The sequence below is a fragment of the Erpetoichthys calabaricus genome, chromosome 12, assembly GCF_900747795.2.
Source record: "Erpetoichthys calabaricus chromosome 12, fErpCal1.3, whole genome shotgun sequence".
NCBI lineage: Eukaryota > Metazoa > Chordata > Cladistia > Polypteriformes > Polypteridae > Erpetoichthys > Erpetoichthys calabaricus.
In genome coordinates, this window is record NC_041405.2 from 1639082 (window position 1) to 1666800 (window position 27719).

General features: G+C 43.1%; 2 protein-coding genes across 2 annotated transcripts in view; both read left to right on the forward strand.

The window, feature by feature from the left end:
• Positions 1 to 4932: 4932 nt before the first annotated feature.
• The window catches only part of LOC127529899 (tripartite motif-containing protein 16-like protein), a 36172-nt gene continuing 13385 nt past the window's right edge, over positions 4933 to 27719 (forward strand). The window contains exon 1 of the mRNA XM_051935163.1: positions 4933 to 5339. Within this exon, the coding sequence (XP_051791123.1) occupies positions 5062 to 5339 (278 nt within the window). The 5' untranslated portion in view covers positions 4933 to 5061. The remainder of the gene's footprint in view (positions 5340 to 27719) is intronic.
• Positions 21253 to 26977, forward strand: LOC114661665 (tripartite motif-containing protein 16-like protein). The gene is made up of 6 exons (XM_028814825.2): positions 21253 to 21845; positions 23462 to 23557; positions 23846 to 24079; positions 24172 to 24331; positions 24418 to 24477; positions 26275 to 26977. Exons 1-6 carry the CDS (start codon positions 21312 to 21314, stop codon positions 26823 to 26825), a joined length of 1635 nt encoding a protein of 544 aa, XP_028670658.1. The 5' UTR covers positions 21253 to 21311; the 3' UTR covers positions 26826 to 26977.

Here is a 27719-nt window from a genome sequence, read left to right on the forward strand (position 1 = left end):
GTTGGTATTGGAGAGAAAGGGTGTGGACAGTTCTGAACCATCATGCTGTCAAAGGACGAAAGGACAGCACCACCTACAATACGGAGAGACGTCTAAATGGAGAAGTAGGACCTTAACTTGATTTAATCTACATGGGAATCTCTCTCTCGTCTATATGGACGTTGATTTGAATCGTTCAGGTCGTATGTGTTCTTCTACTTCTGGCTTCTAGAATTTGAGGCCTGGTGTTTCAGCAACTAAATATTAGAATTGATGAAATTCATGTCTGAGTGTCGTCTCATTGAAATGGCCTTCTTCACTGATACCATCCACCTCGACTGAGTGCAGTGTAGCGAACGGGGCTCGTTCGAGTGATTCGTTGTCTGTTCAGCTCTTTCAAACGTAGTATTCCAGAATCCAAAGCATGAAGGTGACCTGGCAGGAGGCTCTCCTGGTCTTTGTTAGACCATCCATGCAGGTCTCTCAAAGGGAAGGCCACCCAGTTGGCATTGCAGATCATCAAGCTGCCCTTGGCCTTTGCTAAAATAGTTTGAAGTGAAGACATCTCGGGGTGTAACCATGGGGGAGCTGAAGGCGCCCCAGCAGGAGTGCGGCTCATGAGCAGATTCTCTTTTAAGGTACTGAAGCCGAGGTAGCCGGCCGCAGTTATTGCTAAGGTGTTCTTGTGTCGTATTCCAAGTTATCGTTGTACCCTCACACCGGGTGCAGACCGCCATATGTGTAACTTGGCAGAGGCAGCGACAGGCCTGTGACCATTGGTGTGTCTGAAGAATAAGGAGGTGACAGAATGTCACTTAGGACAGCAGGCTGTACATGTAAACCAAGGCTTTTCTAATTCAAATTGTAACTTGCCCACCAATCAAAGAGCCTTAGGGTGTCTTTCATGATTAAACAAATGCTAAGTCACCATTTTTTCAATATATGAGCCGTCGAAAATGCACAAATCATCCTCTGCCAATGATTTACTTTGACAAGAGCGACTGTGCTGTTAGGGCCGTGGATGGCAATTAAAGTTTATCTCATGGCCTTTGCTTTATTCAGAGGATAAAACCAAATAGTAAATTCCAGACAAAGTTTGGCCTTCAGGCCCTCGATCTCGACTTTTGTTGACACCCGGCTTGAAAGTGTTAAGAGTTGAATTTGTCCACTTTGAAATATTTTAACATATAAAGACAAAGCTGCCCTGATGTTTTCCTTGCTGCTAAGCTCAGCCTTCCCGTCATACGCTTGTTCTTTAATATTTCAGTTCTCATCTGTGCTGTGTGGACAAACTGCAAATGTCCAGACAAGGAAATGTTGGGGGGCCAAATTGATCATCCACATTAACTTCTTGAAACTTTAATGAAAATGCAGGCGTATACGAAGTAATAACAACAAAATATCTCCAGGGGGCCTTGGGTCAAATTCAGGTAAGGCAAGTGAGCTCTGCTTTCAGACCTTCTGCTGGACTCGTGCTAAACAGAAAAATAGGAAGGAGTCAGGTGCCCACAGGGGGCATCTTCTTGGAGTTGCTGGAAGAAAAGGAGGGGACATGGTTATCGAGAGTGCCCCCTCTCGACCTGGGGTGGTGTCACATAATGCACAGGAGCCCTGAGGAGGATTCATAGATGCACATACGTGACAGGTGATATCACAGCAGGCCTCCATGTTTTACTGCTCCTCTAAACTCCACAAATCCATAAAGATCTGACTGCCTGGAAGAGGCCAGAGAGACCAGAATAGACATACTAGGCTAAATTATACACAATTCAAGATAAGACAGCATCAGTCTGGAGCGTGTAGATCATGTAATCAACTAGAAACAGCTAAGCATGAATTATTAGGGTGCATGGAGTGTAAATTACAACAAGGTCAACATTTAAATCCCTGGGAAAGAGTAACTTGACGCTAGGTCAATTATTCAGGTATGAAGATGAATGTAAACTGATTCATATTCAGTTATTTAAAAACTATAAGGTTATTTGAGAGAATCTAATTGGAGATCTAGGTATTTGGAGTCACAGTTTTTTGTTTTTTCCTTTTTGCATCACAACTCCAGTCCAGTAGGTGTCGGTAATGCACCTTAAGTTGGATTGGAAACTTCCATTAAATTAAAGTAGAAGAAGATGGAGAGACCAGAATTAAAGTGCTCTCCAACTTGTAGAGAGCCTCAATGCAGTCGTGTTATTGAAAGGCACATTTTGTACTGGCAGTTTCGTTTGTTTCACTTCCATGCCATCGTGCATTATTATTATTTTTGTAGTCCTTTCTAAAAGTAAATGGGGACAACTGGGTTGGGGCCTCAAAATTTCTTCCCATCTGAAGCATGTAATTTCTCTTGGCCCACCAGAACAGAAAGAAATTAACAGACACATTCTCAGTAATAAATATAATAAAATCCATCCATCCATCCATTTTCCAACCCGCTGAATCCGAACACAGGGTCACGGGGGTCTGCTGGAGCCAATCCCAGCCAACACAGGGCACAAGGCAGGGAACCAATCCTGGGCAGGGTGCCAAACCACCGCAGGACACACTTAAACACACCCACACACCAAGCACACACTAGGGCCAATTTAGAATCGCCAATCCACCTAACCTGCATGGCTTTGGACTGTGGGAGGAAACCGGAGCGCCCGGAGGAAACCCACGCAGACACGGGGAGAACATGCAAACTCCACGCAGGGAGGACCCGGGAAGCGAACCCAGGTCCCCAGATCTCCCAACTGCGAGACAGCAGCGCTACCCACTGCGCCACCGTGCCGCCCTTATATAATAAAATAAATCTCCAAAAAGTAACAAGTAAACAACTAAGAGTTAAAGAAACTAAAGGTGGGCATAAAGCCCCGGCAGAACCACAATGACAAGCAGCAGAGGTTCATGACGTCCTGTAAACGGCAGCGCTGATTTCCAGTAGCGTCTTTGCTCCTGCAGATGGCGCTGTTGTGACACTCATTACTAAGATAGCAAAGGCAACTCCACTCCAAGTCCCACGTTGTCTGCTGTAATACGTGTAAACGTTTAATATGTCACTGCGCTCTGTACAAATATCATTTTATAAATCTACTTTTCTTTCTACTCACATGGACAGCTAACACAAAGCCAGGCTGAGCACAGGGGCTCATCATTTGGAACTGCTAGGCAAGCATTAGAAGACAAGACAGATAAAGACAGCTGTGGAAACATGCCCTATTTCTGTGTGTCAACGTCAGCATGAAGCTCTATCCTCTTTGCCTTGTTTGGGATTGACATGATTTACCTAAGTGGGGGCCTGCATGTGAAGAAAGAGTATAAAGCCTTGGAACATTGCCCAGCACACCTTTGAAGACGAGGGACAGATGGGAGATAACGTCATCAGATTCGGAAAATCCTCCCAATGCAGCGACGAAAATGACAGACTGTATACATTGGGCTCCCACTACTGAAGGTCTTGTCATGGCTTCCTTCATCTGTTATGCCGTCATTAGAGAGAGCAAAGTTATTTCTCCTATATGATTTCTTACCGCCGTATCACTAAGGGAGGGGTATCGCCTTTTAATATCATATCTATATAGATTGGGGTTATGTAACACGCCGCAATTACAGAAGAACTCATTCCAACAATGGAGCCAGCGCCCCCTGCTGGACATGTCTGCCATCCCCCTTTCTGGTACGTGAATCTGTGCCCAGTGCTGCTGGCTTCTTCCTGGCTGGTGATGTAGGATGGACTGCCATCACCCATTTTGCTTTTGCTTTGGCACACAAGTCCTGAAGCTGTCAAGGTCCTCTTTCATTGACATTTAACAGAGAGAAACAGAGAGAAGAAACATCAAAGCCAAATCATACACCAAAAATGGTAGTCACAGGGCGGAGGTTTGCTTCTAAACCCCCTTAATCACACTTCAAGGTTATCAGGGCACGAAGTTGGATCCAGTGACGGAATCTTGTTATTATTTGGCTGTGATCTTCTTACTGGTGCATTGATGACATCACAAGCTGTGAGGCAGTCTCGGTGGTTTATGGGAAATCCCCATGAAAACGGATCATGCAAACCCACCAAATAGCAGCGCCATCCCCAAAACAACATTATGCAGGTAAGAAATATGTAACTTCTCAATTGACTTCTAAGCAAAATTCTGATTGCAGAGATGAGCATCTCAGATCAGCAAAACCCAAGACAAATGATAAAGAAGCTCAAAGCATAACAGAGAATCAGAACAGAGGAGAGTCGAGTGCTCAGACTTTGTGAATTAGGGCTTAGTGTAACCATGTGACCACTGACCACCATCTCTGTACCCTCGGGCCTGCTAACCAGAGGGTCTCATTACTCTCACACCTCTACAACCATCACCAGGATGAGTGGACATCAAATATGGAGAGCAGATCCTCATCATGACACTTTCCTGTTCAGTGAATGCAGTGCTGATTGTGCTCTCCATTTCTTTTTACCATCTTTTCTAGTCAGGACTTCATGTCAGGGTGGTGTTGTGTGTTCCTGTCATATCTCCTTTGTATCTGCAGATCTGTCATTTGGTCGTCATGAGTCGCGTGGTCTGTTGCAGACACCACAATCACCTGCTATGTCAACTGGCCCAGGTTTGTGCAGATGAGGTTCAGGTTGAAGGCAGGAGATGTCAGGTCCTTCATGATGTTCTTGTCTGTGTCTTGCTCTCCGGTCCATTTGTGATCTCCTGGCCCGGCTTTGCTTCACCTGAAGATTCAGTTTTGTTTTTCATGAATATGAAACTTTGCACACTCTGTAACTCAGAGCATACGTCAACTCTAAAACAAAGCCTATTGTCTTAGTGATTATATAAGGTGATGTGTTCACAGAGTATAAATACAAGTGCGACTGCATTCTGCTGAGCTCCTTTCATTTTCATTTCTGCAGAGCCAATTCTCGGGTGTCAGACAGCATCATCTCTGGTGATGGCAGAAGCTCTTTCTTCATTCTCTATGAGTCAGTACTCCTGATCGTTGTGTCTGGAGGACCTGAAGGAGCCGGCCACTCTCCCGTGTGGACACAACTACTGCCTGGAATGTATTAATAAGCACTGGGATCAGCTTGATATAAAGGGGACCTGCAAGTGCCCTCAGTGTGAAATGGAGTTTCATCCAACGCCACAGCTTTGCAAGAAAACGACTGTTTCAGATCTGAAAGAAAAGAAAAAGGAATATAGAGTCAGAAGAACTCCATCTAAGAGAAAACGGAAAGCTTCAATGACCATAATGGCTTCCAACAGTAAGAGTCACCTGCAGAATCCTGGGGAGTCTGCAACCTCCAAGAGACGCAAACTGGAGGAGTCGACTGGAAATCTGAAAGAGAACTTCTGCACAAAGCACCAGAGAGTCCTGGAGATGTTCTGTAGGACCGACAAGATGTTAGTCTGCTTAGAGTGTGTGGCGACTGAACACAGCGATCACGACACCAAGACGCTCAATGAGGAGAGAGCTGAGAGAAAGGTAAGGAGCGAAATCGGGAAGAGACAGGTGACCTGGAGTTGAGGACGGTGGGTGGGCTGTATGTGGGATCATCCAGATTTGTCAGTACTGGCCATGTCTTGCTGGCCTCAGATGTTTTATTGTCCACTGCTCTGTGGAGTGAAATCAAAAAATGGCAGCTGCTCGGCTTAGATGTTCCGTAATGATGAAGCAGCAGTGATATCACCCCATCTCACTTTGCATGTTGAGTACATTTTGGGTAGATAAAGTTCGTATTTCAGTCCTGACACACAAGTCGATCTGTCAAATCACACACATCCAGGGAATCTGAACCAGCAGAGAAGCAGCTCCAATGAATGGAAGGATGAAGGATTCTTCTCAGGGGTCTTTCGACAGATGTTCAATGGTCAGGATATGTAGACGAGGAAAAAGAGGTTTAGGCCAAGAAATAGACGTGTTAGTCCTGAAACAGAATGACTTGTTATGAGGAGGTATTGATAAGGAACACCCATCCACATTCCCTCCTTCATTACATCTGCGCCAAAGAGGTGTAACTCAATCAGAACTCTCTCAGAAGGACAACCTAAGGGTGTAATTTCCTGAATCAAATATTGTCCAAAAAAGACCTAAAATGAGTGTTTTTTGAGGTCTAGATGACCAAACATAGGATTAGACCCCAAAAAAGCTTGACTTCTTACACAACTAGACATTGTGGAATGAGCCCGGGACACAGACAGGCAGACATGTTTTTAAGCACCACCACACGATTATTTACAACTAACATGTACAAAGTCTTTAAGTGCCACACAAACCCCAATTTTCCCCAAAGTCCAGGCCAACCACACTGCCTCCTCTTCGGACTGCCTCCTTCTCTCTTGCTCTCTGACCTCGTCCTTTTCCACCTGACTCCAGCCTCGAATGAAGGGAGGCGGCCCCTTTTATCCATACCCAGATGTGCTCCAGGTGTGCACCGGCAATCTTCCACCTGACACGCCCCAGTGTGGCGGAAATGCCGGCTTTCTCCCCGGAAGCACTCCGGGTGCTCCCTCTGTTCTTCCCCCCAGCACTTCCTGGTGTGGCGGAAGTGCTGGGGTCCAGGGTCCATCAGGCACGGGGACGCCCCCTGGCGGTGACCATGGGCCCCTACAGGGTTGAGCTTCTAAGCCCTGTACCCGTGGCCCCCAATACAACCAGGGCGGTTGCCCCCTCGTGGTCTGGAGGAGGCATGAGCCCTCCTCCTGTCTCCCCGGGCGTCCCGGCCGGGTAGGAATCCCAGCCGGGTGCCACAACATCAAGACAAGTCCAACATGTGAGGTGCCAGGCCAAAAATGGAAGTGATTTCAAAGTGTTCAGAAGTCATTCCTATGAACACAAATGTCACAAAAGTGCCGATGACTATTGACTCATCAAATGAGTAAGGAGTGGACATAGAGAGGACAGAATAATGGCCAGGATTCAGCCTCCTTCAAACTTATCTCCTTTGTTTGTCTCCACACAGAGTCAGCTGGAGAGCAAAACAAAAGTAGTGAAAAAGAGACTCCAGGACAAAATAAAGAGAGTGGAGAAACTGAAGGAGACTTCAGCGAGGATCAAGGTGAGTCAATGCATTTAGGAACATGCAGAATTCTTGGTGTCCAAAGTGGCCAAGGACTGGCAAAGTTGGAAAGGTGTTGTCCAAGGATTTTATGATGTGTCTTTTGGGGGATGATTCAGAGGAAGGCACTGCCTTGAAATGTCCACTCTGCCTTCTGTATTTGTGCCGTCAGGACTCTCCTCTCTCACGGCTGTCTACTTTGTCCTCATTTCAAGTCCCTTGTCTGTTAATATGGCGGCAGTATCTTCTTGTTTAATGTCATCTCTGAAATGTTTCTTGTCTTCTTGTTCAGATTTCTGCAGAAGAAGAGGTGCAGGAACACCAGAAAACCTTCATGTCTGCAATTCAGTCCATGAAGGGACTGAAGTCACTTGTGATCAACATTATCAGAAAATATAAGCAGGCGAAAGTGCGAAAGGATGAAGAGCTCATTAAGAGACTGGAGAAGGAGATCAGGGAGCTGAAGAAGAGAGACACTGAGCTGGCCGAACTTTCACAGGCAGACGACTACATCCACTTGTTAAAGGTGAGAGGGACGATCTAAAGGACACCAGCAGGACCTTTGACACACGTGTCTTTGACTATCACGTTCTCCATCTCTCTTCCAATCTTTTTTTAGAATTATCCATCTCTCAGTCTCCCTCCTGAAGACGACAGCTCACCTGAGGATGCTGGTAATGGAGACTTCCTTCCTGACTCTAAGAGGAAGAAGCTTACGGTTCTGAAGGAAAGACTGGAGGAGATTGGCAGCTGGGAGTTTGTGAAGACCAGTAAGACCGGTGGGTTGTGTGTCTTCAGATGAAGGTTTTTTCCTAATCAAATGTGCTGGTGGCTCACATTCTGCTTTGCTGCTCCTCTCTTTTAGGGGCTGTTGTTTCAGGGGATGTCCTGAAGAACCTGAGGAGTAGAAGCAACTTTTTAAAATGTAAGTGTTCTTCTACTATTGAGTCTGAATATTCTACTAAATAACGACACATTGAGTGGAGGCCAGCAGTACCACAGTGTCTTTTATAATCTGATTTTTATGATGCTGCATGGTGGCCATGTTATCTAATGGTTAGGAGCAGAGACCCTACTGTGAGGCTCTCCCTAATCACCGAGCTTATCACCCTGTCACAGACTATCAACCCTGCCACCCAACCTCATTTCTCCTTAGTGTACTTGTGATCTCATTGTTATGGTCATAACCATAGGTGAGGACAGGAATGTAGTTTAACCAGCACACCGAGAGGGTTGTCTTTAGACTCGGCTCTTAGTTTACTACCACAAGCTGCACAACAGCTGCTGCTGCTCTAATTCACTAGTCAATCTCGTGCTCCCTTTATCCATCACTTGTGAACAAGATCCTGAGATACCAGAATTCCTCAGCTAAGGGCAGTTGTCCACCCCCTATCCTGGGCAAAGAAATTCACTCATTTCCAAGAGAGACCCAAGACCTCAGACTTGAAGGTGCTGATCCTCATTCCTGCCACTTCACACCTGAGTGCGTGCTGAAGGTCACAGTCAGATGTTGCAAAGAGGACAACATCATCTGCATGAAGCAACAATGCCACCTCTGGCCTCTTCAACTCATTGATTTCCTGTCCATGAAAACCACAAAGAAGGAGAGGTGATAAGATGCAGCCTTGATGGAGTCCAACACCCACAGTAAAATGATTTGAAATAACACCAAGTGTTGGGGCACAACTCTCACGGCACTTGTGTAACAAAACCCTGAAATGAGCTCACCAAGCACACATTTCTGACTATAGATAAGAGAGATAGACGTGAAAGGCACTTGTGATGGATGGCCGGCTAAATATTCCAGGCCACCCCTCCAGGCCGCCAGGTGGAGCTCTCCCAACAGCATGGAGGTTCCCTGAATTCCAGCAGGGCCTCATGGACCTTGTAGTTTGTATGTGCAGCCCTGCTGGATACCATGGGGGCCACCGGGAGTTGCTGTAGGGAGGCTGTCAGACTGTTATGTGCCCTCCTTTGAAGAAAAGGACTTTTACCCTGACCCGGAAGTAATAAGGACTTGTGGATTGTTGGACAGGAACACCTCCGGGTCAGGGGGTATAAAAGGACTCTGGGAAAGCCCAGACACTGAGCTGAGCTAGGACGAAGGGTGGCGAAGTGTCTGGGAGAGGAGGATTGGTATTTGTAGTGATTATTGATTGTTGTATGTGTAGTGTGGAGTGGAGGGTGCTTTGTGCACGTAATTATTATAAAATAAATAAGTCTTGGACTTTTACATGGTGTTTGGCGTGGTACCTGAGGGTTTGAGAGGTCGATAAAAGCCTCTACTGCTACACACTATATAATAAACAGGTATGTAGAAGTGGAAGGCACTATATGATAGATAGATATTTTATCTTCTATGTACATTTTAAAAAGAGATGAATATTATAATACCTGTGGTTGTCAGGTTTATGCATTGCTACAACAGCGAGTTTAGCAGAGAGAGGGTTCTGTTCATTGAGCACAGCAGCCCTTTTATCTCATACACCGTCACCAAACACAATTGTTAATGTCCAGCATGAAGTTGTAAAGGACAAACGTCCCTCACTCTGACCACGCTAAAGGACCTAGTTGAGTGAATTTTGAAAATGAGCTTACAATGCTTCACTGTTTCATAAGTTACTTATGATATATGAAGGGCTATCATGCTGTACAGTTTAAATTGAACTAAACATGCTAAGAAGAAGTCCATTGCTTTATATTTTATGCTAGGAACAGTCACCGTTTGGTTAAATGCATGTGATGTGCAGTATGATTGCACTGCTTTTTAAAAATATTTTAATTACATATGCAACTTTAAAATATTAAATATGCAACTTGGTAAATGATATATTTGCTGCAGGCCATACATTTCTTCTACTATTCTTTATAACAATCATGCTGGTTTGCTTTGTAAAGTACAGTATGGTGTTCCAAGCTATCCAACTATGTACAACTGCAATACAAAAATGTATGTCGTTTTTTCTATTTTTTATTTTTTTCCTATAATACTTTAGTTTATTTTTACAAAAATATGCCATATAAAATAATACCTAGAATACATACTTATTCAAACAATGTAACACACAGGTGACCATGATTTACCAAACAAATTGATTACTAGAGAAGAACTTCAAATAGGAGGACATACTGGACAGACGACTGCTGAGCACTTAGGTTGTTCTGTGTCACACATCTACAAGAGTCCTAAAATGGAAGACCTGTCCGCATGCAGTACATTCAGTGGCATTACTGACAAGGAGCTTGATAATGAAGTCCAACCGCTCCAGTCTAAATATCCAAATTCTGGGACAGAGGTAAGTTTTTTTTTAGCTTCTAGATAGGTGAATTATTTTTATTTTATATGTAGTAACAATGTGGAGTCTACAAGTTTTCCCCATCTTTGTGTTGTCTCTGCAGTTATAGTTTTTTTCTCACAATGCAGAGGCCAAGGGTATTACGTTAATCTTATTTGGAACATGATGGGTGAACGTGTGTAGCTCTACTCTTTCATAGGCTTGGCTTCGGTTTCTCTTCCTTTCTTTAACCTCCAGTAGTTCTGCCCCAATGACTTCTGCTTCTCTGCAATCACTTATTAAGTTTGTTTCATGTGGTATTTTTAAGCAGAACTTTAAAAAGTTAGAAGAAGCCTTTCATTAATTAATCCTGTGGTTACACACACACACACACACACACACACACACACACACACACACACACACACACACACGTCAACGTATTAGTGTACTTTACCTGCTGTATGAATTCCTAACAGATGATCAGTAGACATCTTAGAGAAAAGGGACTAATTGTACAAAGACAAAGAAGACGCAGCTCTTTAATGAGAACTGACGCTAGGAGTACTGCAGGAAGAAGGGCCCAGGTAATCCAAAGAAGATCCCCAAACAGCCTCTGGAACATGGACAGCCACGTGACGTTCATACGGTAAATTATTCTTGTACATTTTTGTACTGCTGTATTGTATATTAGGTAGGTCTTACTGTTATGTTAGCAATATGTACATTTTACAACAGTGTGTTCTTGTTGGCCGTAAAGTGTTTGAGGTCAGAGGGTGAGTGTCTGGCGGGATTGGTGGTTTGGAAATAAACGCCTTTCTGAGACAAACTGCACCTGTACGCTCTCGCATTGTATGCAACACTTACACTTTTAGTTACCTGCATTAGTTATTACTGAATTGGATCTGAGCAACATAAGCCAGTTTATTGTAATCTCATTAATTTGAGAAAAGTAACAGAATGTCAATAAACATAATGATCAGTATTTTCTGATCAAAAAATATTTAGGATATATAATTTATGTTCTGGTTTCCTTTAAATATTTTTTTTTTTTTGTAGATGGAGATTTGCTGTTCATGGATGCACAGATGGATTCTCGCATCTATATTTAAATTGTGCATTGGATAACAAATCATTCACAGTTTTAGAAGTTTTGTGCAAGGCTGTCGTGAAGTATGGCTTACCACCTCAAGAAAGATCAGATCATGGAGGAGAAAATACTCAAGTAGCACTGCTCAGGAATATCCTGAGAGGACTGCAGCGTGGTAGCCAAATTACTGGACAATCAGTACACAACCAAAGAATCGAAAGGCTTTGGAAAGACGTATTCTCACAGGTCATTGAAGCATTGTACAAGGAGTTCTATGAAATGGAGGATCTCCTTATTCTGAATCCAGACAATAATGTACACACAGCATGTCTTCATTTACTGTACCTTAATGAAATCAACAAACCACTTGAACTATTTAGAAATGCTTGGAATATGCACAGAATTAGAACAGAAGGAAACCAAACAGCAGAACAGATTTGGTCAGATGGGCTTCTCATCACAAATTCTGCTCCATCAGATGCTACTATTGAAGAGCTTCCATTAGAAAACTTACAAAGAATCGGGGGGCCAGCTTTAGTTTCTTCTGGTGTGACTGAGGAAGAAGAGTCATCCAATACATTAAATTTAACTAATCAGCAGATGGAAATGCTTTCTGCTGAATTTCAGCGTGGAGAAGGATTACCGGAGGACTATTCTCAATGTGTCTGTTGTGTTGTTGAGCTTAATGAAGACAGCACTACATCATCAGCTTAACAGCATATTGGAAAAAGAATTAAGAGAGTTGTCAAACATGACTTCATTTTCAGTTTTGGTATTAATGGAAGAACCCTAAAGATATAATTTCATGTTACATTTTTTTTTATAATTTCCTATGGTTTGTATTGTGCTGGAATTAAATATAAAAGGTTTACAATTATGCTTAGTAAACAGTCTCTTTCTTTGACTGCATCTTTAATAAATGTATGTCTTATGTTTCCTGATGCTGTAAAATACTGCCTTGAAATACACATGCTGTAAGAAAGTTTAATGAGGTCACACACTCGACCGGATGTGGTTGCCTGTTCACGACAGACTTTTCTTTCCGCCATATTGGTTTATCTACACAGCATAGATAGATAGATAGATAGATAGATAGAGAGTGAAAGGCACTATATAGATAGATAGATAGATAGATATGAAAGGCACTATATAGATAGATAGATAGATAGATAGATAGATAGATAGATAGATAGATAGATAGATACTTGCATCATTTTCTTTTAACAGACAACTTTAATGACATAAAGACATCAGGATCAAATATTACATTAGCTGTTGGTGACAGACCTGCAACTTTGTACTTTCAATCAAATAATTTAACTGCCTGTTGATTTCTTTTGCAACATGTTACTGTGAAAAATCAAACAAATAAAAAAATATTCACACTCATATTATCAATATTCATTTCTGTTTGCTTCCAATCCTGAACTGGTAGAGGTATAACTCATCCAGGAACTATAAAAATCTTCCCTTTTCCAATTTCCAATTCTAAATCACATATTGTTGTTGCAGCAAGTTTTTAAAGACATTGGCCTTTTTCTGCTTTTGCAAAGGTGAAGTCCGTCAAATGCAATGCTGCTTCAGGAAAACTATCCTGTACAAACTTCTCAAAACGGGAAAAATCCCATTTCCTTTGAATGATTGATTTTGAGTCATATCTTTCAGTAGAACCAGGCTGTTCATGTTTAGGAACACCTGCAATATCTGAAATTGTTAACTACAGCCATTTCTTTGTAACATCACATTTTATGACGCTTTTTAGGTTTTAGCTATAGACTAATTACAGACGTTGAAATCACTTCATAATTAATAAAATTAATACTTTACCTGCCAAAATATAGACACATATAAATTACTAACCTAGACCATTTCTTGTTAACCTGGCCATTTCTAATGGTGAAGGGACAAAGTCTTCATTATGTTTTTGTAACAGAAACAAGTTCCTTTTCCAAATATCGCCTCTAACCCGTCCTTTATATTTTCTGCCTATAAAAATACAGTGGGAGGTTATGTTTCACAAATTAATTTAAAGCGGATACATCACATTTCTGTTAGTATGCGCTCATTATAATTAAAATACACAACACGCTTGCAGTGGTAAGTGGATATAAAGTTCCATCATGAATTAATTGTGATAAACAGGAAATTTTGAATAATATAGTGAATTATTCCATATCACGATTTGGAAGTTATTTAGTCATCACCTCCTCTTCTGTGAATCGTCTCTGCAGTTGAATGTCTTTGAAATAAGTTGAACAAATGTCGCGAACCAATGCGGCCGCCTCAGAATCTGCAGCCGAGTTCTGCCCCTCCGTCTCTGCTCCAAGTTCGTCTTCTGCTGGATGTCCGAATGTCAGCGCCTGGGCTAACACTCGCTGGGCTTCACCCCTCTCTCTGGACATGTGATCTGAAAAAGGAAAGCTAAACAGAACACAGAAGCACAAACTTATGTAAATGTCGTCTATGTAGGAAAGCCGCACGATAAAAATGAGAAATTGACTTTCATATAAATAAATAAATAAGCAGCGCTGCGAGCAACTCATGCACAGCAAACATAAACGGCACAAACAATCGCTCTCATGTTTCATATTCTACACACATGGACAAAAAACATGGAAAAAAAATCCTAACGCCAGGATAAAAAGGTAAAATGTCGAGGAGTCAGATTGGAATCGACCGCCTTTATTCGAACTAAGAAACCCAAACGTGCGGCAGCTGCCATTGTGATTTTACGTGAAACGTGCTATTTATAATTAAAACTGTGAAAAAGTACTATAAAATGAATGTTGAGCATTACCTCTGAGGCCTGATTGTGAGACTGCACTATTCGCACGTTAGAAAATAGAAATATAAGTATATTTGTAATTCTGTAATAAACAAACAAATAACGGGAGCCATTCACAGGAAGTCATGTGATTTTTGAATAATGAATACAACTTTTAAATAAAGAGGAAGTGATTTAAACATATCTGTAATTCATTTAAAGATATCTGCAAATCATTTAAACATATCTTTAAATGCACAAGTATTTATTTAAAGTGATCTGCAAATCATTTAAAGATATCTTGAAGTGCATTAAAGATATCTTAATTCGAGATGCATTTCAAGATATCTTTAAATTGTCTTCAGATATCTTTGAATGATTAAGAGATATCTCAAAATGATTTAAATATATTTGGAAATATTTAGAGATATCTAAGCATTCCGGGATCCAGAGCATGAAGGTGACCTGGCAGGAGGCTCTCCTGGTCTTTGTTAGATCATCCATGCAGGTCTCTCAAAGGGAAGGCCACCCAGTTGGCATTGCAGATCTTCAAGTAGCCCTTAGCCTTTGCTAAAGTAGTTTGAAGTGTAGACCTCTTGGGGGGTAACCATGGGGGAGCTGAAGGCGCCCCAGCAGGAGTGCGGCTCATGAGCAGATCCTCTTTTAGCACCTGCTAAGCCGCAGCCGTGTCAAACTCACTACCATTGGTGGGCCGCTTCGACTGCCATACGTGCGTCAGCGGGCCGCACTGTAACAAATACTATTATACTATTATACAAAGTTACTGTAGCTTTCTTTCCAATACTGAAAACTTTAAAAAATGTAACACTTAAAGTTTAAAGAAAAGCAATTTATTTCCATACAATCTCTGCACAACAGCGTACAATTCAAGTCTTAGCCAAAAAGTTTGCCAAACTTTTGCATCTGTTCACGGCCACACACTCGGTATACGAACAAGTCAGGTTCCCTTTCGGTTTGTATGTGTTCAGTCTCTCCCTGTGCATTTCCTGTGCAGCGAGATAGACAGACACACAGGCGCATGCGTGAGAGACAGATGTGCATACACACAGGCGCATGCGCGAGAGAGGGAGGGACGCATAAGGTAGAGAAGACTTGTTTTTGTTTTCACTTCTGTTTACAGTGATCAGTTCGTAGCCTGCACTGTTGCAATGTTACTTTTCTTGGTGGTTTATTAAATTACGGATTTTTCAAATGTTCATTTTTTCCCTGTGCTTAAAACTCATTAAAAAAAAAGTGTTTTTAGCAAGCGGTTCCTAGCACTATAGCGTGAACTATTGCAGTGTTAGTTTTCTCTGTTGTTCAAGGTTTTCTCAGTGTTATTCAATGTTTTTACATGTAGTTTACTATTACGCTGTGCATTCTATGGTATAATTAACTATAGTTGTGCTTAAAAAAATATATATATATATATATTTACATACAGTTCGTACGGTCTGGAACGGATTAATTGTATTTACAGACAATCCTATGGGGGGAAATTGATTTGGTTTACGACCAGAGTTTTGGAACGAATTATAGTCGTGAACCGAGGTTCCACTGTACTTTTATAATGCAGTGAAAACTCTGATAACAGCGGTAAGTTTCTAGAACCGTTTACCTTTAAAATACTTCATTAAATAACTTTAAATACTCAACAGATTCACAAACATGCATCAATACAGAGAATTAAACATCTATAAACATTTCCATGTACCGACAATGCCTTTAATTAAAGCCAAACTGAACGTTCAAAGCATAAGGAAGTGAGACAAACACGTGCTCTCTGTTTGTTTTTACTCTCTGGGGCGCAGCTTTATGACGTCATCGCCCAGAGACATGCTGTTCCTCAAGTAAAGAAATGTTGAATTTCACCACTAGATGGTGCTAATCTTAAGCCTCTCTCATTTCTACCCTTAACTAGAGCAGCACACATACACTCATTTTACAAACTCAGAACCACAAAAATTTGTTAATAAACAACTCGCCGACTTCTCACGTCCACTTCAGATCTTCAGCTGTAGTCTGCACTAACTGTTCGTTACAATACCAGCACAAAATTACATAAAACTAAAGCAAAAAAAACGTGAAAATATGCCAGCTATTACTACTTGTGATGGTCAGTTTTGCCCAGTGGCCAGTCTCAGCAGCCCAGCCAGTAGTGTAGCCTGCCAGGCTGCTGCAGCCTAGCACTTCAGTTGCGACATCGCAGCTCATTAACTTTGGTCAAGGCTCGTGGTCATGGGGTTGTACAGTGTCATGCCTAGGGTATCAAGGAGCTGACTCCGCAGCTGCAACTATACTAGCAGATGATGTTTCCAGTACCATAATGCAATGGGAAAACACACTTTTGTCAGAAGGTGGAAGTAAGAAATGTCAATAAGTAACGCCAAAGATGCAGAATGATTCAATCAAAAACGACAGTAATCATTTTGTACAAGTTTAGTGCTAACTAGGATCTGTCCACATATTTGACATGCCTGTGCTAAGGTACTGAAGCCGAGGTAGCCGGCCGCAGTTATTGCTAAGGTGTTCTTGTGTCGTATTCCAAGTTATCGTTGTACCCTCACACCGGGTGCAGACCGCCATATGTGTAACCTGGCAGAGGCAGCGACAGGCCTGTGGCCATTAGTGTGTCTGAAGAATAAGGAGGTGACAGAATGTCACTTAGGACAGCAGGCTGTACATGTAAACCAAGGCTTTTCTAATTCTAATTGTAACTTACTCACCAATATCAAACAGTGGTGTCTTTCATGAATATTTTTTAATGATAAAACAAACTCTGCCAACAATTTACTTTGACAAGAGTGACTGTACTGTGAGGGCTGTAAATGGCAATTAAAGTTTATCTCATGGCCTTTGTTTTATTCAGAGGATAAAACCAAATAGTAAATTCCAGACAAAGTTTGGCCTTCTAGCCCTTGATGTTGACTTTTGTTGACACCCAGCTTGAAAGTTGTAAGAGCCATTTCCTAGTTATATAAGATTCATAAATGTTTTACTAGATGACAAAGCATAATCTATGGGAGGTTGAGTAAAATTGGTATGTTCTAGCTATTTCTATCTGCTTTGACTAAACATTATTCTTCAGTTAGTGACCAGCCTTGCCATGTGTAAGGCGTAGAGGGCACATGTTTTAAACGGTGCCCGTGCCTACATGCCTAAGGGCCTACGGGCCTTCTGAGTGTGTGAAGTAACTCGTAAGATAACGCGCTTATTTAAGTGCAGAGCTGTACGCTTATAGTGTACAGAAGAAGAAGTAAAGAACTTTTAAGTACAGAAATAACTAAAGTTTCTCAAGAAAAGCTAAGTTTAGAGAAGATACGTTTTTTTCTTTTTTTCTGCCTTTTATTCTACGTGTGTAACTACCTTTTTCCTTTATTCTTGTGTGGATTATTTGCTTTTAACTTTCACTAAATATTTTTAAAACTAACTTTTTGACTGAGAGATTTCTTTCGGCATGCGTTTTACCCGTGCTTGATCTCGCCTTATACTTTGGTGACTACAAAAGTGTTAAGAGTTGAATTTGTCCACTTTGAAATATTTTAACATATAAAGACAAAGCTGCCCTGATGTTTTCCTTGCTGCTAAGCTCAGACTTCCCGTCATACGCTTGTTCTTTAATATTTCAGTTCTCATCTGTGCTGTTTGGATGAACTGCAAGTCTCCAGACAAGGAAATGTTGGGGGGCCAAATTGATCATCCACGTTAACTTCTTGAAACTTTAATGAAAATGCAGGGGCCACAGGTGCCAAGATGACAAAGTAATAACAATAAAATATCCGCCGTGGGACAGGACTGGAGTATGTGAATTTCCCCTTGGGATTAATAAAGTATCTATCTATCTATTGTAGCAGTAGAGGTTCCGATCCACCTCTTTAACCCTGAGGTACCACTCCAAACACCAGGTAAAAGTCCAAGACTTCTTTATTTTCTTATTAAACAGTGCACCAAGCACCCTCCAGTCCACACTACTCATATAATAAACCAATTCTCTATAAACACATAATCACTCCTCCTCTCCCAGACACTTCACCACCCTACCTCCCAGCTCAGCTCAGTGTCCTGGGCTTTCCCAGAGTCTTTTATACCCCCTGACCCGGAGGTGTTCCTGTTCCATTACCCACAAGTCCTTATTCCTTCCGGGTCAGGGTAGAAGTCCTTTTCTTCAACCTGGAAGTACGTCATCTCTCCTGTTCACGTGACCAGGACGTAATTCCAGGTTATAGGGCACATACGAGTCCACGAGCCTCCCTACAGCGACTCCCCAAGGTATCCATCAGGGCTGTGTATAAAAACTACATAGTCCATGAGGCCCTGCTGGAATTTGGGGCCCGTCCATGCTGTCGGGAGAGCTCCTCCTGGCGGCCTGGGGGTCAGGGCCGGAATATGAAGCCGGCCATCCACCACACTATCTATCTATCTATCTATCTATCTATCTATCTATCTATCTATCTATCTATCTATCTATCTATCTATCTATCTATCTATCTTTTGGGTCAAATTTGGGTAAGGCCACGGAGCTCCGCTCGCAGAGTGGCGACTCCTTCTGTCGGACTTGTGATAAATAGCAAAAAAAAAAACAGAAGTGATGGAGTCAGGTGCCCGCAAGGGGTATCTTCTCAGTGTTGCTGGAGGAAATGATTTAAGAAGAGCGCCCCCTCTCTAAGGTACCACATACCTTAGAGGAGCCCTGAGGATGAGCCACATACGTGACATCTGATATCACAGCAGGCCATTGTGCTTTGCAGCCCCTCTAAACTCTAACACTCGACAAAGCCATGGGGACGTCGGAGTTTGTCACTTCTGACCAGAGAGACCAGAACTAAAGTGCTCTCCAACTTACAGAGACAATCAATGCAGTCGTGTTATCGAAAGGCACATTTTGTACTGGCAGTTTCATTTGTTTCACTTCCATGCCATCATGCATTATTATTATTTTTTTGTAGTCCTTTCTAAAAGTAAATGGGGACAGCTGGGTTGGGGTCTCAAAATTTCTTCCCATCTGAAGCATGGTATTTCTCTTGGCCCACCAGAACAGAAAGAAATTAACAAACACATTCTCAGTAATAAATATAATAAAATAAATCTCAAAAAAGTAACAAAGTAAACGACTAAGAATTAAAGAAACTAAAGGTGGGCATAAAGCCCCGGCAGAACCACAATGACAAGCAGCAGAGGTTCATGACTTCCTGTAAACGGCAGCGCTGATTTCCAGTAGCGTCTTTGCTCCTGCAGATGGCGCTGTTGTGACACTCATTACTAAGATAGCAAAGGCAACTCCACTCCAAGTCCCACGTTGTCTGCTGTAATACGTGTATACGTTTAATATGTCACTGCGCTGTGTACGAATATCATTTTATAAATCTACTTTTCTTTCTACTCACATGGACAGCTAACACAAAGCCAGGTTTAGCACAGGGGCTCATCATTTGGAACTTCTAGGGAAGCATTAGAAGACAAGACAGATAAAGACAGCTGTGGAAACGTGCCCTATTTTCTGTGTGTCAACGTCAGCATGAAGCTCTATCCTCGTTGCCTTGTTTGGGATTGACATGATTTACCTAAGTGGGGACCTGCATGTAAAGAAAGGGTATAAAGCCTTGGAACATTGCCCAGCACACCTTTGAAGACGAGGGACAGATGGGAGATAACGTCATCAGATCTGGGAAATCCTTCCAACACAGCAACGAAAATGGCAGACTGTATACATCGGGCTCCTACTACTGAAGGTCTTGTCATGGCTTCCTTCGTCTGTTATGCCGTCATTAAGGAAAGCAACTTATTTCTCCTATGTGATTTCTTACCGCCGTATCACTAAGGGAGGGGTATCGCCTTTTAATATCATATCTATATAGATTGGGGTTATTAATACGCCGCAATTACAGAAGAACTCATTCCAACAATGGAGCCAGCGCCCCCTGCTGGACACGTCTGCCATCCCCCTTTCTGGTACGTGAATCTGTGCCCAGTGCTGCTGGCTTCTTCCTGGCTGGTGATGTAGGATGGACTGCCATCACCCATTTTGCTTTTGCTTTGGCACACAAGTCCTGAAGCTGCCAAGGTCCTCTTTCATTGACATTTAACAGGGAGAGACAGAGACAAGAAACATCAAAGCTAAATCATACACCATAAATGGTAGTCACAGGGCGGAGGTTTGCTTCTAAACCCCCTTAATCACACTTCAAGGTTATCAGGGCACTAAGTTGGATCCAGTGACGGAATCTTGTTGCTGTTTGACTGTGATCTTCTTACTGGTACGTTGATGACATCACAAGCTGTGAGGCAGTCTTGGTGGTTTATGGGAAATTCCCATGAAAACGGATCATGCAAACCCACCAAATAGCGGCGCCATCCCCAAAACAAAATTATGCTGGCAAGAAATATGTAACTTCTCAATTGAACTCTAAGCAAAATTCTGACTGCAGAGATGAGCATCCCAGATCAGCAAAACCCAAGACAAATGATAAAGAAGCTCAAAGCATAACAGAGAATCAGAACAGAGGAGAGTCGAGTGCTCAGACTTTGTGAATTAGGGCTTAGTGTAACCATGTGACCACTGACCACCATCTCTGTACCCTCGGGCCTGCTAACCAGAGGGTCTCATTACTCTCACACCTCTACAACCATCACCAGGATGAGTGGACATCAAATATGGAGAGCTGATCCCCATCATGACCCTTTCCTGTTCAGTGAATGCAGTGCTGATTGTGCTCTCCATTTCTTTTTACCATCTTTTCTAGTCAGGACTTCATGTCAGGGTGGTGTTGTGTGTTCCTGTCATATCTCCTTTGTATCTGCAGATCTGTCATTTTGTCATCATGAGTCACGTGGTCTGTTGCAGACACCACAATCACCTGCTATGTCAACTGGCCCAGGTTTGTGCAGATGAGGTTCAGGTTGAAGGCAAGAGATGTTGGGTCCTTCACGATTTTCTTGTCTGTGTCTTATTCTCCAGTCCATTTGTGATCACCTGAAGATTCAGTTTTGTTTTTCATGAATATGAAACTTTGCACACTCTGTAACTCAGAGCTTACGTCAACTCCAAAACAGAACCTATTGTCTTAGTGATTATATCAGGTGATGTGTTCACAGAGTATAAATATGAGTGCGACTGCATTCTGCTGAGCTCCTTTCATTTTCATTTCTGCAGAGTCAATTCTCGGGTGTCAGACAGCATTGTCTCTGGTGATGGCAGAAGCTCTTTCTTCCCTCTCTATGAGTCAGTACTCCTGCTCGTTGTGTCTGGAGGTCCTGAAGGAGCCGGCCACTCTCCCGTGTGGACACAACTACTGTCTGGAATGTATTAATAAGCACTGGGATCGGCTTGACATAAAGGGGACCTGCAAGTGCCCTCAGTGTGAAATGGAGTTTCATCCAAGGCCACAGCTTTACAAGAATACGACTCTTTCAGATCTGATAGAAAACATAAAGGAACATACAGTTAGAAGAACCCCATCTAAGAGAAAACGGAAAGCTTCAATGACCAACATGGCCTCCAACAGTGAAAGTCACCTGCAGCATCCTGGGGAGTCTGCAACCTCCAAGAGACGCAAACTGGAGGAGTCGACTGGAAATCTGAAAGAGAACTTCTGCACAAAGCACCAGAGAGTCCTGGAGATGTTCTGTAGGACCGACAAGATGTTTGTCTGCTCAGAGTGTGTGGCGACTGAACACAGCTATCACGACACCAAGACGCTCAATGAGGAGAGAGCTGAGAGAAAGGTAAGGAGCGAAATCGGGAAGAGACAGGTGACCTGGAGTTGAGGACGGTTGTGCTGTATGTGGCATCATTCAGATTTGTCAGTACTGGCCATGTCCTGCTGGCCTCAGATATTTTACTGTCCTCTGTGCTGTGAAATCAAAAAATGGCAGCTGCTCGGCTTAGATGTTCCATAATGATGTAGCAGCAGTGATATCACTTTTGACTAACTGTCACGGACACAAATTGTCATCATTAATGTCATTCTCAGATTCTTTTCTAAAGTAAGGAGATCTTGTCCCAAGTTACATATGTTAGATACAGTAAACATCTGTTGTGATAAAGGCACTATATAGCACCCGACCCGGCACAGACTGACGCAGAGGCACATGTAAATTCACACAGGCTTTTATTTTCTCTTCAGCCGTGGGGCACGTCTTCCCCGTGTCCCACAGGCCCAACACAGTCCCAAAGCACTTAAACAGACAAACCAGTCCTTCCCCTGGCACCACCACCACTCCTCCCAGGCAACCTCGATTCTGGCTCCTGAATGGTGGATGCTGGCCCTTTTTATAGCCCACCCGGAAGTGCTCCAGGTGCTTGATCACCTGTGGCTAATTGCACTTCCGGGCGGGGCTGTAGAGATGTCCAGGTGGGCTCCATTGATCCCTGCAGCACCCCCTATCGGCCATCCCAGATCCCCACAGGGTTGTGGAGAACTCCATCTCCCATGAAACCCTGCGGAAAACTGAGGCACCATCATCAGCCAGGGAGGCTGCCATCAAGCGTCCCAGGGGAGGTAGTGAGGAGCCCATGGCTGCTCCCCCGGACCATATACAGCAGGGGCGTCTTGGCCGGGCATGGGACCCGGCCGCCCATTACACTGTTTAGCTGGATCTGTTCTCTGGTGTTTGGCCTAATTGGAAGATTTCTTGTTGAAGCCCATCTCACTTTGCACGTTGAGTACGTGTTGGGTAGATAAAGTTTGTATTTCAGTCCTGACACACAAGTTGATTTGTCAAATCACACACATCCAGGGAATCTGAGCCAGCAGATATGCAGCTCCAAAAAATGGAAGGATGAAGGAATTCTGCTCAGGGGTCTCTCTACAGATGTTCCATGGTCAGGATATGTAGACGAGGAGAGAGAGGTTTAGGCCAAGAAACAGACTTGTTAGTCCTGAAACAGAATGCCTTGTTATGAGGAGGTGCTGGTAAGAAACACCCATCCACATTCCTTCCTTCATTACATCTGCGCCAAAGAGGTGTAACTCCATCAGAACTCTCTCAGAAGGACAAACTAAGGGTGTAATTTCCTGAATAAAATATGGTCCAAAAAAGACCTAAAATGAGTGTTTTGTGGGGTCTAGAGGACCAAACATAGGATTAGACCCCAAAAAAGCTTGACTTCTTACACAAGACATCAAGACAAGTCCAACGGTTTATCATATGTGAGATGCCAGACCAAAAATGGAAGTGACTTCAAAGAGTTCAGAAGTCATACTTATGAACACAAATGTCACAACAGTGCAGATGATTATTGACTAATCAAACGAGTAAGGAGTGGACATGGGGAGGACAGAATAATGGCCAGGATTCAGCCTCCTTCAAACTTATCTCCTTTGTTTGTCTCCACACAGAGTCAGCTGGAGAGCACAACAAAAGAAGTGAAAAAGAGACTCCAGGACAAAATAAAGAGAGTGGAGAAACTGAAGGAGACTTCAGCGAGGATCAAGGTGAGTCAATGCATTTAGGAACATACAGAATTCTTGGTGTCCAAAATGGCCAAGGACTAGCAAAGTTGGAAAGGTGTTGTCCAAGGATTTTATGATGTGGCTTTTGGGGGATACTTCAGTAGGTGAGAAGAAGGCACTGCCATGAACTGTCCACTCCACCTTCTGTATTTGTGCCGTCAGGACTCTCCTCTCTCACGGCCGTCTACTTTGTCCTTATTTCAAGTCCCTTGTCTGCTAATATGTCTTGTTTAATGTCTTCTCTGAAATGTTTCTTGTCTTGTTGTTCAGATTTCTGCAGAAGAAGAGGTGCAGGAGCACCAGAAAACCTTCAAGTCTGCAATTCAGTTCATCGAGAGACTGAAGTTAATTGTGATCGACATGATCAGAGATCAAAAGCGGAAGAAATTGCGAAAGGATGAAGAGCTCATTAAGAGGCTGGAGAAGGAGATCAGAGAGCTGAAGAAGAGAGACACTGAGCTGGCCGAACTTTCACAGACAGACAACCACATCCACTTCTTAAAGGTGAGAGGGACGATCTAAAGGACACTGGCAGGACTTTTGACACACGTGTCTTTGACTATCACGTTCTCCATCTCTCTTCCTTCCTTTTTTAGAAACTTCCATCTCTCAGTCTCCCTCCTGAAGACGACAGCTCACCTGAGGTTGCTGGTAATGGAGACTTCCTTCCTGACTCTAAGAGGAAGAAGCTTACTGTTCTGAAGGAAAGACTGGAGGAGATCGGCAGCCTGGGGTTTGTGAAGACCAGTAAGACCGGTGGGTTGCGTGTCTTCAGGTGAAGGTTTTTTCCTAATCACATGTGCTGGTGGCTCACATTCTCTTTTGCTGTTCCTCTCTTTTAGGGGCTGTTGTTTCAGGAGATGTCCTGAAGAACCTGAGGAGTAGAAGCAACTTTTTAAAATGTAAGTGTTCTTCTACTATTGAGTCTGAATATTCTACTTAATAACGACACATTGAGTGGAGGCCAGCGGGACCACAGGGTCTTTTATAATCTGATTTTTATGATGCTGCCTGGTGGCCATGTTATCAACTGGTTAGGAGCAGAGACCCTACTATGAGGCTCTCCCTTATCACAGAACTTGTCACCCTGTCACAGACTCTCAGCCCTGCCACCCTGCCAAGAAACCTAATTTCTCCTTAGTGTACTTGTGATCTCATTGTTATGGTAATGACCATAGGCGAGGACAGGAATGTAGTTTAACCAGCAACACCGAGAGGGTTGTCTTTAGACTCGGCTCTTAGTTTACTACCACAAGCTGCACAACAGCTGCTGCTGCTCTAATCTACTAGTCAATCTCGTGCTCCCTTTATCCATCACTTGTGAACAGGATCCTGAGATACCAGAATTCCTCAGGTAAGGGCAGTTGTCCACCCCCTATTCTGGGCAAAGAAATTCACTCATTTCCAAGAGAGACCCATGACCTCAGACTTGGAGGTGCTGATCCTCATTTCTGCCACTTCACGCTTGACTGTGTGCTGAAGGTCACAGTCAGATGACGCAAAGAGGACAACATCATCTGCGTGAAGCAACAATGCCACTTCTGGCCTCTTCAGCTGGACTCCTTCACATCCACAGATGCACACTGATTTCCTGTCCATGAAAACCACAAACAAGGAGAGGTGATAAGACGCAGCCTTGATGGAGTCCAACAGCCACAGTAAAAGGATTTGAAATATCATCAAGTACAACTCTCACGGCACTTGTGTAACAAAACTCTGCAATGAGCTCACCAAGCACACACATCTGACTATAGATAGATAGACGTGAAAGGCACTATATAATAAACAGGTATGTAGAAGTGGAAGGCACTATATGATACACACACGCCCAACCTTGAAGCAGGTGGGCTTCAGCAGCAGGAGACCACACCGAGGGGGCAACTCATGTCAGCTAAGAATGGGCAAATGAGGGTACAATTCACATGGCTCACCAGAATTGGAAAATAGAAATTGGAAGAATGTCATATGATCTGATGAGACTCAATTTCTGCTGTGACTTTTGGATAGTAAGCTCAGAATTTGCCATCAACAACAATAAAGTAGGGATCCATCCTGCCTTCTGTGAACGGTTCAGGCTGCTGCTGGTGGTGTAATGGTGAGGGAGATACAGTATTTGTTTGGCACACTTTGGGCTCCTTTGTACCAACTCAGTATTGTTTAAATGTCACAGCCTACCTGAGTGTTGTTGCTGACCATGTCCATCCCTTTATGACCACAGTGTCCCCATCTTCTGGACTGGAGGAATGTTTACACCACCATATTGAATTATGGCAGCTCTGAAGGCAAATGGGGGTCCAACCCGGTACTAGAAAGGAGTGTCTAATGAAGTGACTGGTGAGTGTAGACAGACAGTTGTGAAAGGCACCATATAACAGATAGATAGATAGATAGATAGATAGATAGATAGATAGATAGATAGATAGATAGATAGATAGATAGATAGATAGATAGATAGATAGATAGATAGATAGATAGATAGATAGATAGATAGAAGTTCAAACAGCAGGTCAGGTCACTTGCAGAAGTTCATCAGACATCCAAGTACAGCTACTACTAATGTACAGTCCAAGGTGCTGCCCTTTTCTGGTCCACTTGACCAATGCAGATGTTCTCAAACAATCTTCTTCTCCCCTCAGGTTTATGACTCCCAGTGTCGGCTGATTTCTACACTCTTTTTCTTGTCTTTTCTCTCCATTCAGATTTCCAGCCTCTCACTTTGGACCCCAACACAGCACACAAACATCTGCACCTGTCTGAAAGGAAAAAGAAGGTGACCCAAGAGGAAAAAGAGAGCCGATATCATGATCACCCTGACAGATTTGACTACTGGCAGCAAGTCTTGTGCCGAGAGGAGCTGAGAGGGACTTGTTTCTACTGGGAGGTTGAGTGGAGTGGGAAAAATGTTGAGATTGGAGTCACATATAAGGGAATCAGCAGGAAAGGAGTGGGTGATGAGTGTGTCCTCGGATTCAATGACAAGTCCTGGAATTTGAGCTGCTCTTATTGCTCCTGCTCTGCATGGCACAATAAGAAGGAAACTCAAATCAACGCCCCCTTTTGTCACAGAATAGGTGTGTTTCTGGACTATTCTGCTGGCTCGCTGTCCTTTTATAGCGTTTCAGACTCAATGACCCTCCTGCACAGGTTCAGCGCCTCCTTCACCGAGTCACTCTATCCAGCATTCCGTCTTGGATCTGAATCCTTTGTAGCCATCTGCCTTCCAAACCAGTCCAGCTTCTACCATCTGTAGGTCACTTTTTGTCTTCTGTCACACAGGCTGTCTCACAACTTTAGAGTCATCAAGAAACTTCCACGGACCGTGTCAGAGTAGTTTTGTCACTTCATTCCCGGTACTTGATTCACACTCCTGCTGGTGGCCCTGACATTTCTTCTGCTGGGTTGACTCTGGGCAGCCATGGCTAGCAGACCTCAATTCTTCAATGCGGTCTTGTGGTCATCATCAAGATAACTGAGATGACCAGAGTCGACTTTCATTTAGTAGACATCAGAGGGAAACCCCCTGACCATTAGTTGATTTCCCTTTTCTCTCAGTTTATGTTCAGTTTTCTCAATGGCCACACAGAGATGCTGTATTGCTACATTAAAAATTCAAACTCGGCATTAAGTAGAACAGTGAGGACAAAGGGGACATGGTACTTCCTGTCACTCAGCATGAGAAATTCTACTTTTGTCTGTAAATAGTAAATAGGGAATTATTTTAATCCTTTCCTGTCCTTTACAACTACTGCCACACAGCTTCAGGACACTTAGTTCAAATCCCAGCCTGGTGTAGATCTTCCATGTTCTCCTGATGTCCATATGCTGCTTTCTCTGATTACTCCAGTCTCCCTCTTAGATCAGAGTGCAACACGCTTTTGGAAAATTGCTGCCACAAAATTAGTACTTAATGAGCATGAGCAGGAGTGTCATGAGCTGGCATCCTAACCAATGTTTGTTCCTGCATTGTGACCAGGACAGACCGATGCTCCTCACAACACCATGATTTGGATGACCACCCCACTTTTCATATCTTCTCTTCACTTTTGTTGCTGGACACAAAAAAGGTGGTGACCACCATTGTATCAGCAGCTTTGACCTCAGCAGATGGACAGATGCACTATATCCATGGCTTTCAATGTTTTTG

Coding starts and splice junctions, on each gene's coding strand:
- LOC114661665 (XM_028814825.2), top strand. CDS start 21,312: ATGGCAGAAGCTCTTTCTTCCCTCTCTATGAGTCAGTACTCCTGCTCG. Junction 21,846..23,461: donor AGGAGAGAGCTGAGAGAAAG/GTAAGGAGCGAA, acceptor GTCTCCACACAG/AGTCAGCTGGAGAGCACAAC. Junction 24,332..24,417: donor TGTGAAGACCAGTAAGACCG/GTGGGTTGCGTG, acceptor CCTCTCTTTTAG/GGGCTGTTGTTTCAGGAGAT.